Source organism: Elaeis guineensis, chromosome 14 (assembly GCF_000442705.2).
Source record: "Elaeis guineensis isolate ETL-2024a chromosome 14, EG11, whole genome shotgun sequence".
In the NCBI taxonomy this organism is placed as follows: Eukaryota; Viridiplantae; Streptophyta; class Magnoliopsida; order Arecales; family Arecaceae; genus Elaeis; species Elaeis guineensis.
The window spans coordinates 52,580,630-52,602,508 of NC_026006.2; the positions used below are offsets into that span (position 1 = coordinate 52,580,630).

At 32.4% G+C, this 21,879-nt stretch overlaps 1 protein-coding gene across 2 annotated transcripts in view; it reads right to left on the minus strand.

The window, feature by feature from the left end:
- Window positions 1-19,404, minus strand: part of LOC105057591 (thioredoxin reductase NTRC) — a 30,628-nt gene extending 11,224 nt beyond the window's left edge. The window contains exons 1-5 of one of the 2 annotated variants that reach the window (XM_073248383.1): window positions 19,343-19,404; window positions 4,755-5,082; window positions 1,704-1,917; window positions 1,430-1,535; window positions 686-951 (exon numbers count right to left, since the gene is read on the minus strand). In XM_073248383.1, coding sequence (XP_073104484.1) covers window positions 686-951; window positions 1,430-1,535; window positions 1,704-1,917; window positions 4,755-4,980 — 812 coding nt within the window. In that variant the 5' untranslated portion in view covers window positions 4,981-5,082; window positions 19,343-19,404. Of the gene's footprint in view, window positions 1-685; window positions 952-1,429; window positions 1,536-1,703; window positions 1,918-4,754; window positions 5,093-19,342 lie in introns of those variants that run through there. The other variant, XM_010940240.3, reaches the window with a different exon arrangement.
- Between the last annotated feature and the right edge of the window lie 2,475 nt (window positions 19,405-21,879).

Here is a 21,879-nt window from a genome sequence, read left to right on the forward strand (position 1 = left end):
TCCTCGACCTCAAATTCCACACCATTGAACTATTGACCTGAGTCAATCTCCTTTTCAAACCTTTAACAACGTTGGATTGTGGACCTCAAAATGCAGACCCAAAACCTCTTCACATTAATATATATGTAATTTATAAGAACTAATGCCTTTACATGTTTTACTGTATATAATATATTATGAGGCACCTACAAAAAGATCTTAATGGCCTGAAATGGCTAAGATAAGATTCATAGAATAGAACAAACTATAAGATACCATGATCATCAACTTGCTACAGTTAGAAAAGAACTAGATATCTAATTTCTTAGGCAGTACTTAATTCACGAAACCTCGAAAAGGAATTGGCTCTAATTAACAGTAGACAATAAAAATAGAGATAATTAAAGTGGAAGATTTATATACATGATAAAACTGTAATCAGAGAAAATGGAGATCTCAGATGAATCTCATAAATGAGGTCTGAACAATGCTATGCTTAATAATTTGTTAAAGTGGTGACTCAAGGTATCAGATTTGATGCTGTGCAAAAGATGATATTTTCTCCAGAACAATGTTCTTATTCTAATATAATTATCCAACAGTTGAAGTTTATTAATAATGCCCATATTTGTTGGTTATAACACCGATAAAAGTTATAACAAACATCAGAATAACAAATGTTAGAAAAAGTGCACAGAAAATTTACCTGTCTTGCATTGCTTTTGATGCTCGTAGCTGGCTTTTACGAACAAGTAAGTGCACATGACGAGCATATTTAGTCAAATATAATGCTTCCTCGGTAGCTGTATCACCTCCTCCAACAACTGCAAGAACTTGTCCTTTAAATAGTGGAGATGCTCCATCACATATTGCACAAGCACTTATTCCTCTACTCCAAAAGTCATCTTCACGAGGTAACCTAAGCCTTTTAGCAGTTGCTCCTGTTGCTATAATAAGACTGTGGCACTTTACCTAAATATACAAATACAAATAACTAGCAACATTAAAACAGAAATTGAATTGAAAAGAGCTTATCCTTATTGTATTAACAACAAAAGCCGATTTTTGTTTTGCATTCACATCCTCTTCTAACAACTAAAATGCCTTCTGATGATGGATATATTTCATGAAAAAGGCAATAAATTTTGCATTTTTTGTTATCAGATTCCACTTGTCTCAAATTATAGTCTTAGACTTTGTCAAGGTGGATTCATAATATACTACGTGCTGCTTAAGAAGAATCATTAAATAAAACAAAAATAGGGACATTAATATCTCATAATAGCTTATTTTGGCTGATCTCCATCTTAGCTGATTTTGCAAGCCAGTTATTATATGGTCAAGTTTTATTTTAAATTGTTCCTTTAGAAATGCAAGCCCACACATGTGTGCGCAAACACACATGCACATGCACCAAGATATATATATAAACATGACTACAAAATATCACCTCACGCTCACTGCTCCGGATGGTAAATGGACTGCTCTTCACATCTACAAATTCAACATCTTCTTGAAAAAGTTCTGCACCCCAACGCTCAGCTTGACGACGCATCCTAGTCAATATACAATTGCAAGATATTGAATAAGGAAAGAATTTTAATCACCAGTTGGATGCAGTTGATAAGCAACTCTATACACAAATATGCAACTCCATGTACAATGAGAAACAAGAGAAAGAAAAGAAACAAGTGAGCAAACAAATAGCAAAACTGTTTTATTACTTATCCATCAAATCAGGACCACTTATGCCATCTGGAAATCCAGGAAAGTTTTCGACTTCAGTGGTAGTCATCAACTGCCCTCCTGGAACACCACCCATTTGATACCCTTCAAACACAAGTGGCTTCAAATTTGCACGAGCTGCATAAATTGCTGCAGTGTATCCAGCTGGACCAGAACCTATGATCACCAAATTCTCGATTCCACTAGAAGGAACTGCAAGAAATATAGATTAAAGAACTATCTCATTAGCTTTCAAGAATTAACAAATAACATGCCACCGATGGTAGATCTGTAAGTTGATCAGCAAAACAAAATTGTTAAAGCATGTTATGAAGTTTGAACTTCTTTACAGATCATTTTTTAAAAAATAGATTTGGGATATGTACTTACAAATGCAATTTATAATGTAAAACAATATACAATGATTCTTAAGTTGGATATAATAGCATGGCTTTTGGCTTGCCCAAAAGGAATTACATGAACAATGGACTGACAAGATCAAAAGAGCTAATTCACACATCCCTAAAAGGCTAAAAGCCTAAAACTATATAAGTGTGTCAATATAGCATGTAAAAACTATCCTGTTCCCAAAAATACCCCCTCTCAAAACATCCTTATAATGTTTTACTCTCAACAAAATTACCTCCTACTCAAAATAAGCCTCTCCCAAATATTCCTATAATGTTACATTCTCAACAGATTGTGTGTTAAATGTGCAACATGAATCCTCCCTATTTCCAAAATACCACCCTCCCAAAACATCCCCCATAACGTTTTACTCTCAACAGATTGGATTCCTTCCAACTATCTCTAGCTGGTTCTCGAGTAACTCACAGGAAGTGGACTCCCTCATAGATCATTCTCTGTGCTCATAACAGATGGAGTTATGAACGAACCCTCTTCATAAATAAGATTGATTTCTTATTAAAGTTCTACATTTGATTTTCTATGACTGTGTCTACCATATAGTTTGCAGCTAGCCTACATTATAAATTATCATTTACTGGATCCACTTGCATAAGCATGTGCATAATAAGCAGTGTTATAATCAACAAATTTATGAAGCATACATGAAAGATATTTCAAAAAATCAGAAAAATTCAGCCTATAACAAGCATTCAAGTTCTCTTGAAAATAAACACAACAAAATGCAAATGATACTAGTCATGAAATCCGGCAAGTTTTGACATATTCTAGAACCAACAACCCACTAGAACAATCCAATGATTCTCTTTTGAAACTTGTGGTGAATTGTCTAACTAATTCATGCATTCATCTTAGTAATTGTTAAGGTATCTTGAGTTCCCTTTTTTTCAATCTCTTTTCCTTGCCAACTTAGTTCTGAATCCTGTTTCTGTGACCATGACATATAAATTAACCATAACTTCACATAACATAGATATTCTTAGCTTTTTTCCTAAAGCCCTATTTCACCATTCATTCCAATCAAGCACTATGTTAGATATCAGTCAAATAGATTGTGACTTACATCTTCTACACTTTCATTTTAAACCCTCGGTCACCATTTATTCCAACTAAGGACTACATTCAATGTCAGTCCCAAGTTCTTATGAGAAAAAGTGAAATTACAATCAAGTATGTCATACTCAGAAGAGAATAATGGCTCGTGTTAAAAAGATTCCAACCCAAACACCACTTCAACAACTGTTCTCGTCAGAAGTTGACTGATCATAAGTCCCATCCTCTACAAGCTATTTATTCCATAATGGTGTTAAATTGACATATATTTGATGAGGCAATTATGTTGATTTCTATCAAGGAATTGAAATATGAATGCACTTCAGTTCTCCCATGCAACAATGTAACATGTCCGTTTCCCTAGCTACCTTGAAGATCAAAAATTTGTGAGAGATCCTGTACGCTAAGACACACATGTTAGGACAGTAACATTATTTAGAGAGGTTAGATGAAGAACTAGGGAATGAAGTTATCAGGGGATGTTCAGGGATTTGAGTATAACTTGAATAAGGCCTCATGTGAACATTCTTCTTTGCTGAACTTGCTAAGCAAAAGTAGCATGAGAATTCAAGATGGAAGTTTTACATTAGAAATTGACATTAAAGATGTAATGCATGAAAACAAGTCTGCATCAGACATCAAGAAGAGAGTTACTGGTCAGAAGCCTCATCATGCCAGGTTAACTGACACAATCTCCAACTGGAAGGCAAAAAGGAGAATCCTGTTATAATCGAAATTGGTGAAAAAAAGACATATTCAGCCATGAACCCATATTCCTTATGAACCAATGTACTGTAAACTACAAAGCATCTCCTAATCAGACAGCACCAAAATTGGCGGCTTTGAGCACATATATGGATGGCATCAGGATTGTCTTCTGAAATAAATGACTGATGCAGCCTTTGAGACATGAACTATCAGTTCAGACTCATACTGTAGCCTTGAATCTAGAATACAATGACTGGACCAAACTCACCAAAAGGTTATTCCCACTTCAAGTTCTACGCATCAATGATCAGTACAAGGGTTGTTATTCCACAGAGAAAATCAGATATGATGGAAATTTTGTTAACTCTATCTCCAAAACCGAGTGCCTGCACACTTTCTATAAAAAAAAATTAAAAAAAAAAAAGGTCATGCAGATGTCAAAAACAAAGGTATCACAATCATGGTTGAACGCTCGTTTATTCTTGACCAAACTATAAAAATCTCTTGGCTAATACATGCATATTATTTACTCAAATTCCAATTTTTCTTAAATTTGTTAATACTAGATCTTTTAGCTAAAGTGAGGAAGCAAGATGGAAAATTCAGAACAGCCAACCAACCCACCATCCACCAAAGCATTAAAAATCACTAGAAAGTCCTTATGAAGACACCAAGCAACATTTTCTTGAATCAAATTTTCTATAGAACATCACTACTTGCAGTATCCAACCTGATCCACACCACAAACATCAGTACATGAACTCAATTTAGAGATATACAAAAACAATCCATGTTCTTACCAAAATCCAAGAAAATCCAAGAAGTGGTGGAAGATAAAGAGAGGGACCGGGGTGATGGATCACCTGCAGAGGAGGAGACGGGAACCTCCTCCGTGGAGGAGGCCGGCATCGATACGGAGACGGGGCGGGCAGTCCGGCGGGGGCCGCCGGAGGGTGGAGGGCGGAGGGGGACGCCGCGAGGAGGAGCGGCGGCAGTGGTCCGGCGGAGGAGGAGACACCGGCGGCTGGGGAGGGCGGAGGAGGGCGTCACCGAGACGATGGCCGCCATGCCGACACGAAACACCGCCATTCGGCCGGCGGCGAGAGGTCGAGAGGATGGAGAGAGCAGAAGAGCTGGGGAGAGCGGGCTGCCGATACGTATTTGTTTATCTTTTATTGGCGGACAGCAGCGCTGGGATCATCCAATATTATCATCAGATCGTCGATCGATGGGGGTTGTATCTTTCTCACCAAAGAAAGAGTCACCTTCCTTCGCACAAATCCACCGTTGAATCTCCCATCACACATCTCGCAAAGCAATTCGAACTCCCTGTTTTACACTGTCAAAGCGACTTGTGGCAATGCAACGGTGGATTCGCGCGAAGAAAATTTAATCCTTCTTTCTCGTGAAGTTCTACACCTATCCAACCATCGATGCTTTCTTTTCTCTCTCTTTTTTTTTTTTTTTTTTTCTCTTCTCTTCCTCTCCACATTTATCATATTTTCATTACACCCCTTTTTCATTTTTATTAGTACAATTTCATTTCGTCTTAGTCCTTTCGATAATGATAATAAAATTAGGGTTGCATGATACAATGCAAACAAATTGCTACAAATTTTAATTATATTTTGATAATTAAAAAATAATCATAATTTTTTAATTAATTAAAAAAATTAAGATAGCTATTTTTTTATCTTGACATGGATAAAGAAAAGAGTCAATCAAGTGAACATTATGATCTTCTGGGAGTCCCAAAATGCGTTCTAATGTTGCAAGTTATTTGTTCCCTCCCAATCTGAGCAATTTAATTTCTTTCTCATGCCATGGTGCCAGCCTTTCTTTTAGTTCTCCTGCACCCAATCCAATTTCTATTGTCATCTGTGATTGAATGCGACTTCAGGGATAATGCTTGCTCAAAAATTCACCGTCCATATAGTAATAGATTAATTATTTTTCTTCCTCCTATTACAACAAATAGTGCCAAGTGTTAAGGCATGTTAGAAATATTCCTTGATGAAATAATCAATAGGAGGTAGATGAATTGATGTAAATAATTGACCTAGAACTTAACAGCTTAAATTTGATATTGTGACTCCCTATCTATCCTGATCTATCTCCCAACAAGATAATATATTGGACTTGACAGCTCTTACAAAGACTGTGTTTGGCATGCAGCTGTAGCTATAATTATGTTGAACTATACTTATGGCCTAAGCTGTGAGTTGTAACTGTAGTTATAATTATGTTAGTTTAAGTATTTGATAAAAATTAGCTGTCAGTAAGTTGTCATGTATAAAATGACACAAAAGGACGTAACCTCATATTATTTATTTTTAACATCACTTCAAATATTCAATTCAATTACATATAATAAATATAATAAAAATCAACTTTACTAAATTATAAAATAAATAAATTATTAAATAATAAAAATAAAAATCATATGATATTTTTTAAGTTTGAATTAAGAATTAATAGAGTCATATTGTTGTTCATAACATTATTTTTGTAGATAAATTTGAAAATTTCAATTCATAATAAAATAAAAATTTTCTATCACTGGGACAGAGGTTGTTTACAAAAAGTACATGAGTAATTTTAGAGGAGAGATAAGAGATGGATGCTAGAAGAATAGAGGAGAGAGGAGGAAGCTTAAATATTAATACGTGAATAATTTTAGAAAAAAAATAAAAGATAAATTTGAAAATAAAAAGTGCATAACTAGTTGTAGTTTTTGAGCCCTCGGAAGAGAGAGCTGTCAACAAAAACTAGCTTATGGACTATAAGCTATTTTTACTAAATACTAATATTGCTATACTGTAGATTAAATAAGTTAAAGCTATCTCAAAAGCTGCCTGCCAAATATAGCCAAAAAATAATAGCTTGATGTGGCAATGACTGCAACATATCGGGCGGATGTAACAAGTAACTCGGTAAAGCAAGATACTCAATTTAAGTGGATGTTTGGGGGTACGTTTGTGCTCGTCAAAAGTAATTCTGGATTTAAAAATAGATTTTAGTCCAGGTTCTAACATGGAGCTTGGAAGTGCACACTATTGCAAATGCGTGGTAAAACGTAGCTTTTGGAGAATGAGACTCTTGGACCTGAACGATGGCACACTTTGGTGAGGTGTGGGTCCTTCTGAGTTGAAGTATGGCTCTAGAAAGTAGACCCTTGAGTTCAAACAATAAGATATGGTATGTTCGGATGAGCAATTGGACATAGAATTTGATTAAAAAGGAATGGATTGAATTAAATAAAGAGTTAAAACTGGTTCATATATGAGGAGGGAGGATGTTGGGGATCAAGTGCAAGATTTAGTCCTCCGTGGAATAATTACTAGGAGGTAGAAGTTTAAAACAGATGATTGGAACCAGAGACCGAGGGCCCCAATTCCCAAATCTAGGAAGTGCCGCTCGATTCCTGAATCTGTTCCTCTTAGAAATTAGGATATAACATAAAGACATGTAATTCACTATAGGTTTGTAGAGTCTTTGTATAAATTTTCTTTCATGCCTCTGCCAAGCTTGTGTCATGCTAGATATGAAATAAGGTGATGCTCCATAATAATATTTTCTTGAGAAAGCAAACTACTTGAATAGTCGTTGAACTTCATTTATTTAACATGTTTCATTTTTGTTAATTATGTAGATATTGTGGAACGATGGCATCTTTAGTCCCACAGTTATAAATTAAAAAGGAATTTGACTTATATGGGATCGAGACCTTCTCTCTCTCCAATGAGGCGTCTTTTAAAGAGCGAAACCTTATGGAGGGCGTATGTAAAGCAGCCCCCAAAGTGGATAATACCTTGTGCAGGCGAGCATCTTTGACCGCAATATTGACAAGTCAAAGAGGGACTCTGACTTATATGAGATAGAGACCTTCTTTCCTCCCAGCGAGATCATCCATCTAAGCCACAAATCCTTGATGATAACATTGGCGCCCACCTTGATTGGGGGGCTACTATTGTAAGAAGACGGCATCTTTAGTCACACATCGGTTATGAGTCAAGAGAGACTCTGACTTATATGGAATCGAGATCTTCTTTTCTTCCAGCAAGGTACCTTTTAAAAGACAAAACTGTATGAAAGAGCATACGGGAGAGTACATGCACTACAACAAAAACAGTTTCTAGTGAAGGAATTTTAGTAATGCTTAGAAAAGAGTGTTATTATAAATACTTTCTAGTGATAATTTTAAAAAATATCATAAAAGATATATAATATTGTAGCACTTTGTCAAGAATGCTACTAAAAGTTATTATATAGCGACGGTATTTTACAAATAGTATAAGAAATTAAATTTATTGTAACAATTTTAAAAATTATAATAAAAAATATATAATATTATGATAATTATTTATAGATATTATTAAAATCTATAATAGTATAATGGTATCATGTAAGAATCATATTTTATAGTTAAATAGAATCTAATTAACAATATTTATAATTCTATTATTGAATATAAATTATTTATCAATAAAATAAATTTTATCCTTTATATATCATTATATAACTAATAGTTTTTATTATTAATTATTTATAAATTATTTTATGATAAATTGATAATATTTATAATTCTATTATTGAATATTAATTATTTATTAATGAAATAAATTTTATCCTCTATATATCCTTATATAAGTAATAGTTTTATTATTAATTATTTATAAATTATTTTTATGATAAATTAATATCATTGCAAACTACTTTAGATTTTTTGTGTTTATAATATTTAATTACTAAATATATATTTAAACTTTATAAAAAAATATATTTCATATATGTAATAAATCTTAAAATTAATATGATTTCAACTATATGAGTCAAGATAGTTTAATAATTAAATAAAAATAAATTTTGATATAAAATCTACTATTAATATTGAATACATAATATCACAATCAAATAATAATCTATGATGTAATTACTAAAAAATCTATATGAAACTAAATTTAACCAAAAATTTGGATCTGATCCAATATAATTTGTATTAAAATATATATAAAAAATTTAAGAATAACTTATATAAATTATATAACATAAAATTTTAAAATATTTTACATTAAATATCATTAATTTTTACTTATAGTATATACAGGAAGAATCATGAATTATCTATTTCTAAAGAACATTAGAAAAAATATTTATGATTATATAAATATGCTAAATTATTTATATTTTAAAATATTTTATATAATAAGATTTTTAAAATATTTTGAAGAATAAAATAAAGTAATTTATTTTTTAATTTTCTTTCAAAAGGAAGAGAATTGATTTTTTAATGAAAATATTTTATTGAACATTAAAGAAAATATTTATGATTATATAAATATGTTAAAATTATTTATATTTTAAAATATTTTAAATAATAAGATTTTTAAAATATTTTAAAGAATAAAATAAAGTAATTTATTTTTTAATTTTCTTTCAAAAGGAAGAGAATTGATTTTTTAATGAAAATATTTCATTGAACATTAGAGAAAATATTTATGATTATATAAATATGTTAAAATTATTTATATTTTAAAATATTTTAAATAATAAGATTTTAAAAATATTTTAAAGAATAAAATAAAGTAATTTATTTTTTAATTTTCTTTTAAAAATAAGAGAATTCATTTTTTTAATAAAAATAATTAATTATTAAAATTGAAATTTTTATATAAAATTTTAAAATATTATATACTAAATATCATTATTTTTTATTACCTTATAAATAAGAAAATTATGAATAATATATTTTTAAATAACATTAAAAATTATTCATGATTATAAAAATATGTTAAAATTATTTATATTTTAAAATATTTTAAATAATAAAATTTTTAAAATATTATAAAGAATAAAATAAAGTAATTTATTTTTAATTTTCTTTCAAAAAGGAGAGAATTGATTTTTTAATGAAAATATTTAATTATCAACATTCAAATATTATTAATATAAAATTTTAAAATATTATATATTAAATATCATTATTTTTTACTTACCTTATAAATTAGAAAAATCATGAATTATCTATTTTTAAAGAACATTAAAAAAATTGGTATGATTATTTTTTTAAAATTATTTATGTTTTAAATAATAAGTTTTTAAAATATTATAAAGAAGAAAATACAGTAATCTATTTTAATTTCTTTCAAAAAAAAGAGAATTGATTTTTTTATGAAAATAATTAATTATTAAGTTAAAATATTATTTATATAATATTTGAAATAAACATACTTTATTATATGAATAACTTTTAAATAAGTATAATAAATCATAACTCTATATCATAAGTTAATATTATCATCTTGGCTAAGTGTTAGACTATTAGGTAACCATCCAATAGGTCTTATGTTCGATTCTCTATATAGGTGATTAATTAAAATTTGTAAGTTTGATCAAATACAAGAGTGTCATATGATTCTCTACATAGAAGTACCATAGTCAAATATGACTTTAAAAGAACAATATTTGATTATAAAAATATTTATTATTAATTTATAAAAAATATGTGATTATAAATATAAATTATAATTAAAAATATTTGATGTTGAAACGCTTACTAAAATTATGACGATAAGTGGTACTAATTTTTAGCAATATCAACTATTATCGTGGTTTACCAATTATTGGTATAGATTTTATCAATAATTTTTTTTATTTTTTGTGATGGTTTTGACCGCTATTATAGATCTTTTTTATTGTAGCGATGTAAAGCAAGGCAAAATCGTGCAAGAGATTGTACAAGAGAGTATGTGTGAAGCAACTCTCAAAGCGAACAATATCTTGTATGGACGCAGCTCCTAAAATAGACAATATCTCGCATGGACGAGTATAGAGAACCGATCCATCCCATCAATCATCCGAGCCATGAGCCCTTGAGTCCTTGACCACACATTATGGCATTGAAACTCTCACTGCCAGCCATAAGAGGACAAAAGAGGAGACGTATGGAAGAGATGGAAAGAAGCAGAAGGATCAAGAAAACAAAAAACCCACCTGCGGGAGCGATTGATCGGAGAAAATCATCGGTAATCTAAGAAATTTGAAAGAAACGTCTGGAAGGATTTCTCAAAATGCCCGAAGGAGACTCTGGCAACCTAACTGAAGGAAGGAGAAAGAGATGACCGACACCCGGCATATTTTTATTGGCTTGCAGAGCTATCAGTCAGCTTATTTAAGAGAAACACACCCTAAACAAAGCATGCCGTCCTTCAAATTCTGCATGGTGCCCCTTTTGGGTCATGACTACTCATTGATGGACCCTTCACTTCACCTAAGAATTGTGGACGCATCGTTTCAACTGAAGTAAAGGCATATGCCCTATATCTTCGACAGCTCCGAGTTGGTATACTTCCTTTGTCTGAACCGACTCTGGCTCGAACTCGGGAGTAGGGGCATATGTTGGGGGTAATGTATCATCCAAGCCAAATATATAAGCAAGTAAAATGTTCGAAGAAGTTCGGACCTTACTGATCCCTACCTTCCGACTGAACTATCCTAAGTTCAATATTATCATCAGATCGTCGATAGATGGGGGTTGTATCTTTCTCACCAAAGAAAGAGTCACCTTCCTTCGCACAAATCCACCATTGAATCTCCTATCACACAAATCTCAAAGCAATTTGAACTTCCTCTTTTACGCTGTCAAAAAAGACTTGTGGCAATGCAACGGTGGATATGTCGAAGGAAATTTAATCCTTCTTTTGTTGGAGTTATATGATTTCATGCACGCATATTTTTCAAAACAAGTATACAGCAAAATTTTAAAAAAAATTTTAGATTAAATCTAATTTAATCTAAGCATGCATAAGATTAAATCTTCAAACTATAAACAGGACATCATATGTGAGATAAGATTCAGATATAAAAATCAAGTAGAGAAAAATAAATATAAAATTACTTGGACATGGATTAATCTTCAACGCGAACTGATGATCATGGATATCTTCCGAAGGTCCCTTTTAGCCACACAAGCATCCGACCTCTATGGATATCCACACAAGATAATGATTTGATCAGAAGTCTTTTAATCTCACCGAAGTGCTAGCTCCCTTGCAGAGATCGCATCTTGACGGTTGAAAATCTTCTTTTCTCTTAAGACACTCTTAGAGAACAAGAAGAACATAGGAAGATCTTGATCTTTACATTAGAGATCATGAGAAGAATCATTTTTTCTCTTTTCTTCCTAAAATTCATGCACCAAACCTCTACAATAGAGATGTAGAAATTTTGTCCAACTTTTGGACAAAGAGAAGAGGAGACATCGATGTTTAAATATAGACAAGAGGGAGAGAAGGAGATGTCCAAACAACCAATAATTGCTTGTGTAAGAAAGAAGAGATAGGGAGATAGAAAATACCTCATGCCAAGGACCAAGACGCCATGCCCTCTCTCCTTATTTTTCTCCACACCAAATCCTCCCCTTTTGGACGTCCCAACCTGGTCTAAAATTCCAGCTTACACATCCTATATGGTGGGGTTTTAATAAGGAATAGATAGAGTTTGAAGTTGGATAGGAGATGAGAGTCCTAATGCTTTAGGACTCTAGCAAACATTGGACGCCGCCCACAACTAATTTCACACCCAGGTTTACATGGTGATTAAGGAGGAATATCTTTCTTTCTTACATGCTAAAAGAGAGTGGAGAATTGGCATCAAAGTGGTTTGGGGCGTGGGTCTTTTGGGTGCACTAAAACAAGGTCAACGTGGAGTTCTTTTGGTGCATGGAAAGAAAGTGTTTTAATTACATGAGACTCTTCATTTAAATGGCTGTTTTAAACCCAATTAAATTTTAATAAGTTCTAATCATATTAGGATCAGATTAGATCCAAATAGATGAGAGTCCAAATTTAATTTGGAGCCCAATCTATTTAGATTAAATATCTCCTAATTAGAGAAGGAGTCCTAGTCCTATTGTACTTTTTCTTGATGCTTGAGTCAAACTCAATTTTTAATCTTAATCCAATTAAAATTTGATGCATCCAAAAAAATAAAGATTTCTAGTCCAAATAAAAATTCATATATCTTAGTCTAATTAAAAATTGAGTCAAATCTAAATCTTAATTCAACTGAGATTAATCATCCGATCCTTTTGAAATTATCTTATAACCCTATTGGGGTTGATCAAATCAAATCCATAATGAGTCAAATTAAATCCAATCAAATTGGACTTAATGCAAGCTCCATTGCTTAATCAAATTAAGTTAATTAACAATTTTATTGCTAATTAATCCTCCTATAACTTACTAACTCTTTAGTAAGTTACATAATACAATATTTGTATTGGATCAATTATCAATCAAATTGATAACAAATTCTATTATGATTCATAATCGTAATTCAACCATCTGATCAGTCAAAAATCTCTTTTGTGTGTGATCCCATAGATTCTATTCTGTTTGGTAGTGAGATATATTATGATCTCTATCACAATATCATTGAAACTTTTTTCAATGAGTTGAAACAATTCCAACTCTGTCTATCAAGAATCATTGATCATCAAGATGATCCTCATAAGTCTCACAATCCACCAGTGACATCTAGCAGTATGTACTGACAAACCAGCAGAATAAAAGATGATGAACCTCTAGATGTAGTTAACGCATGATACAATCTCTCTATCGTGAGTCTCGATCAGATGGCAGATCATGGATGAATCGTCAAACTTCAACATCGATCATATGATAGATTCAATCAGCTCAAGTCTACATGTGATTCTATGGAAGCTCTTTTCCATCAATCACACTGCTATGGTCATAGACTTAAGGACTCAGCCTCTTAAATTTCATAGAACTACTCTCTTCTGCTAGGATCGATAGATCCCATCTTGATGCACATCTTACTCCTACAGTGGACCAACTGTCACCAACATCCACTACAAAGGCTTATTGAGATTCATGTTGATTGTCAATCAAACTCCAGCAACCTCACTGCGAGTAGTAGTGCCATCTCAGATCAAAAAACTAATTATACAACTGCAGCATTGAGAAAGTCACTAATGAGTGAGCAGACATCCATATGATTTCTCGTGTTGGTTATGCTCAGTACTAGTTGTTCTCTAACAACCACCTGTACTCTCGCTTCAGTATCTCCACACTGCAGATTTGAGACCCATCTATCCAGAAGAAGTGATCCGTATACTAGTCTATCTGGATCCATTACCATCCTCATGATGATCCTATGATCATGAGCAATCTAGGAATCAACCATCAATGACACATGTCTCAAATTCTCAACTCTTTGAAAATATGTATCATCATCTTGTTAATCCCTTGGATGATTCATAGACACATAAATATGAATGATAATATAACTGTCTAATAAGTACAAAATTATGTCCTAGAAATATAATATGTGTCAGTTAAGATTGATTTTTAAGGCATACATCCAACAATCTTTCACTTGCACTAAAACCAATCTGCCATGTATCAAGCCCCATCTTCACAAGACAGGCTTTAGTCTTAGGCTAGCTAAGTGACCTACCAGTGAGTCAACCACATCATATGTAGAGTTTGCTCTCTGTACCTCTATATATTTTTACTCGAGATAGTCGCGTGTTCTGCTGCTCTATGTGCTTGGATATCTGGTGAGACTTAGGCTCCTTAGCAAAGGCTATGGTGTCATTATCTTTGCAGCATAGTGTCACGACATTTGATGGTATGACAATTAATTCTGCAACTAATATTAGAATCAGAATGCATCCTACATATCTACAGTGCACTCAGCTTTCATTGATCGATTATTTGGATCCTTCCAGAATATCGATATAGGAATGCACCCCATGATGTAGACATTCTACCATCAATATGAGACAAAAAATCTGAATTGGTATATCCTCTCACTCCTAGTTTTGATCCTTCTTCGAATTAAAAATATATCTTCAGTTCTTCTCAAGAGCTTAAGGATGTTTTCACAGCAATTCAGCGCTCTCAGCCTGGATACAACTGATATCTACTTATGACATTCACAGTATAATCGGTTCAAGTACTATATGATATACGACTATGTCCGAGAGGATAACAGACCCCTCTCCGAGATTTTTATACTAAATTCTTTCAGTATCTACTCTCTGTACTTTATCTGTAAAAATATAAGCATCCAATTGCATCTATCTCTATAGATCTTTAGGACACTCGCTTTATGTTTTTTATAGAAAAATCTATATTCAATCATATTTTAATCAATGTCAGTATTGGATATTTTCACTGACCCTTTCAAAAACACATAATTTTTCTTTTCTGATGTTCCAACTCCAAGATTATTACAGACTTTGTGATTTCCTATCACAAGAAGTGAAATTCATAGGCTATTTCATATAGAAATCTTTAGAAGATCTCTTCTCAGGAAAGCTATTTCACATCTCTTTCTTGGAGTCGATGTCTCACATCACCTCATTGTAGGCTTTTAGGATCATCTTTATGCTCCCATCTCCCATGAGAAATGACTTTTTCTACATCCTCTGTCAAGCATACCCGAGTACCTTTCGAGAGGATTGGAGATCCTACTATGTGTACGAGGTGGAGGAGAAATTTATGTCTACTGGCTCATCATAATAAATAGGTTCTTAAGGTCCCAAGACTCGCTGCTCTTCAGAGATACTCTCTTTGAGCTTAATTTTTCTCCCACTACTTTATCTTGGTTCAACAATTTTCAAGAAGATAGCATGTCGGGTCACAATCATATTGTGATTCTTTCAAAAAGTAGTATCTCAAACTCTTTTAGGATGAACTTTATAGATCTATCCTCTAACATATTTATCATCCGTCCTAGACACAGGCTGGACATCCTTGAGTCTCAAAATAATCAAGATTTAGTTCTCACCATGCCATATCTCATACGGTGTGGTAGGAACAAGTTTAGAGAGAACCCAATTTTATAGAAATAAAGTATGTCTCTAAAAAAATATAAATAAATAAGTGAATTTTATTATGGACCAGACCATATCTCATATAGTCTCATGATTCTTCTTATCTCATTGAGTTGAGATTTACTAAGAGGGGTCCAATATGAAACAATATCATTTTATGAGATAATCGAAAAATTTCTTTTAATAGTATTACATCCTCGATCCGATCGAAGTATCCTCAGAAATTTTTTGATTTATTTCTCTACTTACATCTAAATTCTTTGAACCTTTCAAAAATTTCATATTTGTATCTCATATATAAAGTAGAGACAACTCTTTGGTTAGCACATCACATGAGCTACACACATCAAATGTGTACAAGGATAAGTATCTCAGTGATCCTTTTCCTGCTGTCCCACAAGAATAGCTTGGTCATATTTTCTCAAAGAGATGATGCACAAACTAGATTTGACTCAACAGTTAATGAGCTCAAGTCTATATTTCTCTAATTTGTTAATCATATCTTCTCCCATACGACTTAGCCTAAGGGTCTACATATACTCAAGATTTATCTCAATTTTGGATCTCTCAGATCCAATAGCATTCACTGCTTGCTCAATCAAGTTCACATATGCATCATCATGCAAATGATAGAGACCATCTCTAAGAACTAAATCCAAATGATAATTACATAAGATAGATACCCATGGCCACAGCAGCAACTGTTGCCCTATAGCCAATTTCAAGGGTTACTTCCTCTGCCCTCTACATTTCCATCGACTCTACACTAGAGTATATAGCTCAATTAAGAGAAGAAAAAATTGTAAGAATAGCATTGAGCAATCTTGACATGCCTACTCTAAGCGTGTCTTTATTTTTTTAAGCTCTCTAGGTATTTATCTCTGAACTCTTTCAAGGTTCCTTTGTTAGCAATAATTTGACCAATTCAGATAAGATGCCAAGATGGTCTTTCACATAATAGTTTACCACAAACTACTCATATAAACTAATCAGAGATCGCAGGATCAAATCCATAAGTAATTCTTTGTGCATGATCATATCGAGCCGTTCCAGCTCTTTAATTTTTTTGATCATTATCAAATAACGATCATAGACTGACTGTCCATCATGCATTATATGCACTGTGCGACTTTGATCACCTCATAATATTTGCAAATGAATCAACATGTCGTAGGTAGTAAACATGTGCTCATGCATAGCACCTATCTTTATTGTCATTGTCTATCCACTCATCAAGTATAGCTTGTTGACTATGGGTTGGATGGGTTGTTAACATCAGAATAATCTGATAGAGAATATAGCTTAATTTTTTAAAATTAAAAATAATTTTTAAGTTCATGAGCCAGTCTATGTAATCGATTTCGATTAATCGGTTGATATCTAGGATTTGAGCTAGAGGATTGGAAGCTGACACAATAAACAGCAGAGAGCAAAGATTCTAGTTGGATGTTTGTATTTATTTTTATAATTTGTGCTAAAAATTTTTAAATATAAAAAGAGACTCTCACTATTTTATCAGATCTCCCACACTCTTCGAATGAAGAAACAAAAATTCTAACGTGATAATTGGGTTTTTAGTGGGTATTGTGGTCCCACCGATGCCGTGCACCTCACCTAACAGTTATTGATAACATAAATGAATATCGATACGTGGATAACTCTTTGTCCAGATACTTCTCTAAGTATGTTGCAGCCACTTGGTCTTTAAGTCATGTGGGCTCATCTAACAGTTATTGTCTGCACTTCTTAGTTAAGTCAGACCCACCATTCATAAGCAGGTACAAAACCGTCATTGGATCCCTCACCTAATAATTATTGAGCCCAACCCCATCTTTACCCTAGAGCAACTCTTTGCTAATAGAGTGGTCGCGTGTTCCTGATGCAACTGAACCACTGTGACCAGTCGAGAATAATCAATATCGGTAGCACGTCCGCACATCTATAATGGTGGAAGACCTTGGACTTAATATTTGATGAAAAGATTTAGGTTTACATCTCATCTAATCAGTCATCACATGATTGATGTAATTGGCATGAGCTAAATCAAACCATCAAGCAACCATATTTGAGATTCAATCTTCCAAATTAATTAGGTAAGTGGAGATTGGTGGGGGTCCCCCCATTACTTTTCTTAGACACCAATAGATTGGTCAGGTAAGCAAATGAAACTAATTAAATAATCATCTTTCAATTACTTGTCTTAGACACCAATTGGACAATTGATCTGAATAGGTTAGTTTAGGTAAATCAGACTCGAGCCACAAAGCCAAATTAGGTCCTTAGGTTTAATTAATTCTACATATGGGTGTCAATCGATTCGATCAATAATAATTATATGATTTTAGGCTCATTGATCTTATCTTAATTAATACTTGACTTGGTTTGATTAACTGCTAAATCGATTCTAACCCAATATGATCAAATCAGAAATCCTTTGATGTAATCTAATTACATGACCTAATTTGATCTATCCATGATCAATCCCTCATGCACAAACACTAATTTCAGATCTTAAATTAAAATTTTTAGATCTAAATTTTTTGCATGAAGAGTAAATTTTGATCTCAAAATAATTTTAGATCATATATACAAATATGTATCACATACATAAATAAGTTCAGGTCATTGAAATAAATTTTAGCCCTAAGCATACTTTCATATATCATATATATGAATCAAAACAGATCTCAAAACTCTTTTTAGATCTAAATAACAAAACATATATCACATATATGCTAAAAAAAAATAGATCTAAAAATTTAATCTAATTAAAAATTTTAACATCATTCTAGGATAACTATTCAGTATAACAAGTTATGCCGGGATAACCTTATGCCAGAACGACATCAAAAATTTTTAGATCTAAAATTTTTCTCTACAGATTTCAAATCTAAATCTCAATCTCATGCATATGACGTGGCTCTGACATCACTATTAGAGTTTTATGATTTCATACATATATATTTTTCAAAACAAGTATGCAGTAAAATTTTAAAATTTTTTTAGATTAAATCTAATTTAATCTAAGCATGTATAAGATCAAATCTTCAAATCATAAACAGAATCATCATATGTGAGATAAGATTCAGATATAAAAATTAAATAAAAATAAATAAATATAAAATATACCTAGATATGGATTAATTTTCAACATAAATTGATGATCATGGATGTCTTCCGAAGGTCCCTTTTAGCCACACAAGCATCCGACCTCTACGGATATCCACATGAGACTTTGATCTGATCAAAAATCTTTTGATCTTATGGGAGTGCTAGCTCCTTTACAGAGATCGTATCTTGATGATTGAAAATTTTTTTTTTTCTCAAGACACTCTTAGAGAATAAGAAGAACATAGGAGGATCTTGATCTCTACGTTAAAGATCATGTGAAGAATCTTTTCTTCTCTTTTCTTCCTAAAATCCATGCACCAAATCTTTATAATAGGGACGTAAAAATTTTATCCAACTTTTGGATAAAGAGAAGAAGAGACATCCATGTCTAAACATGGACAAGAGGAAGAGAAGGAGATGTCTAAACAACCAACAATTGGTTGTGTAAGAAAGAAGAGATAGGGAGATAGAAAATACCTCACGCCAAGGATCAAGATGCCATGCCCTCTCTCCACACCAAATCCTCCCCTTTTGGACGTCCCAACCTGGTCTAAAATCCCAACTTACACATCCCATATGGTGGGGTTTTTATAGGGAATAGATAGAGTTTGAAGTTGGATAGGAGATGAGAGTCCTAATGCTTTAGGACTCTAGCAAATATTGGACGCCGCCCACAACTAATTTCGTGCCCAAGTTTACACGGTGATTAAGGAGGAATATCTTTCTTTCTTACATGCTAAAAGGGAGTGGAGAATTCATGTTAAAGTGGTTTAGAGCGTGGGTCTTTTGGGTGCACTAAAACAAGGTCAACGTAGAGTCCTTTTGGTGCATGGAAAGGAAGTGTTTTAATTGCATGGGACTCTTCATTTAAATGGCTGTTTTAAACTCAATTAAATTTCAATAAGTTTTAATCATATTAGGATCAGATTAGATCCAAATAAATGAGAGTCTAAATCTGATTTGGAGTCTAATTTATTTAGATTAGACGTCTCCTAATTAGAAGAGGAGTCTTAGTCCTATTAGACTTTTTCTTGGTGCTTAAGTCAAACTCAATTTTTAATTCTAATCTAATTAGAATTTGGTGCATCCAAAAAAATAAAAATTTTTAGTCCAAATAAAAATTCATATATCCTAGTCTAATTAGGAATTGAGTCAAATCCAAATTCTAATTCAACTAGGACTAATCATCCGATCCTTTTGAGATTATCTTATAACCCTATTGGGGTTGATCAAATCAAATCCATAATGAGTCAAATTAAATTCAATCAAATTAGACTTAATGCAAGCCTCATTGCTCAATCAAATTAAGTCAATTAGCAATTCTATTGCTAATTAATCCTCCTATAACTTACTAACTCTTTAGTAAGTTACATAATACAATATTTGTATTGGATCAATTATCATTCAAATTGATAATCAAATCCTATTATGATTCATAATCATAATTCAACCATCTGATCAGTCAAAAATCTCTTTTGTGTGTAATCTCATAGGTTCTATTCCATCTGATAGTGAGATATATTGTGATCTCTATCACAATATCATTGAAACTCTTTTCAATAGGTTGAAATAATTTCAACTTTGCCTACCAAGGATCATTGATCATCAAGATGTCCTCATGAGTCTCACAATCCACCAGTGACATCTAGCAGTATGTAGTGACAATCCAACAGAATAAAAGATGATGAACCTTTAAGTATAGTTAATACATGATACAGTTTCTCTATCATGAGTCCCGACTAGATGACAGGTCATGGATGAATCATCAAACCTCAACATCAATTATATAATAGATTCAATCAGCTCAAATCCACATGTGATTCTATGAAAACTCTTTTTCATCAATCACACTGCTATGACTGATCACTGTCGTAGGCAGTCAAAAATAAAAACCAACTCAAACTATATAGATAGGGTGAGTCGGGATCATTTTCACGAGGATTTAGGATGATTATCTTTTTTTTAAGAAAAAATAAAAGAGAATTGATTGTAAAAGGATTAAAAAAAATAGAATAGCAAGAATTAAATTAAAAGTATAAATTAATTTATGAAAGAAAATAATTCAGAAAAATAATCCAAAAATTTTGAATCTACCATGTAAATTAGATTTATTTATTTTTTCTTATATTGCAATATTAATTTTTATGATTAATATATTAGCATGGCTTATCTCTAAGGGGTACGGACTGTATTAGTAGATTACAGCTTGTCTTGTTGGAGTATAAACTATCTAAATTTAATTACAAGATCTAAAGTTTAATCTCATATACTACAATCTATCTCTCTAAAGCACGTACCGTATCATGGATCACGGCACATCAATAGAGGGTATAAGTCGTGTAGGCTGGATCAATACCTCAAAATAAAATAAAAAGATATAAAATAAAAATATAATTTCATTATATAAAAATTAAATATAAAAAAAATAAAAATCTATTTAGAGGCTTCATCGTATTCTTGGATTGAAGGAATTTAGCCACACATCAAGCTCTCTTGCTCCATAATCTCCTAATATTTGATCCCTAAAGTTTTTAATTTTTTTTAAATTTTTTTCTTACTTTTTTTCTAATTTTTTCTCCTTCCTACTTTTATTCTTGGATCTTCTATTTATAGATAAATTTTTTATATTTTTTTGATAGGAAAAGGAGTCTTAAAACCCTTAGAATTTGTATAATATTCTTTACATTAATTTCTGACCGTCGGATCAGCTTCGGATGGCTCATATCTGCCCAAAAATCATAGTTTTAATCTTTATCAATGTCAGATTCTACCACAGCCATCTGATCGCACCCCAGATAAATTTTTGATCGTTGATCAACGTCTCTGATTTCCTTAACACAGTTGGGATCGATGCTGACCGTTGGATCAAACTCCAGATTCATTTTCGACCGTCAGATCGTGCAAAGAAGCTTCCACCCACCATGGACTGCACTGTAGATCGTGAACTATTCCTGTGGATCACACCTTTGATTCTGTGGATCGAGCGGTCGGTCCACCGTGCACCGAAGGTAATT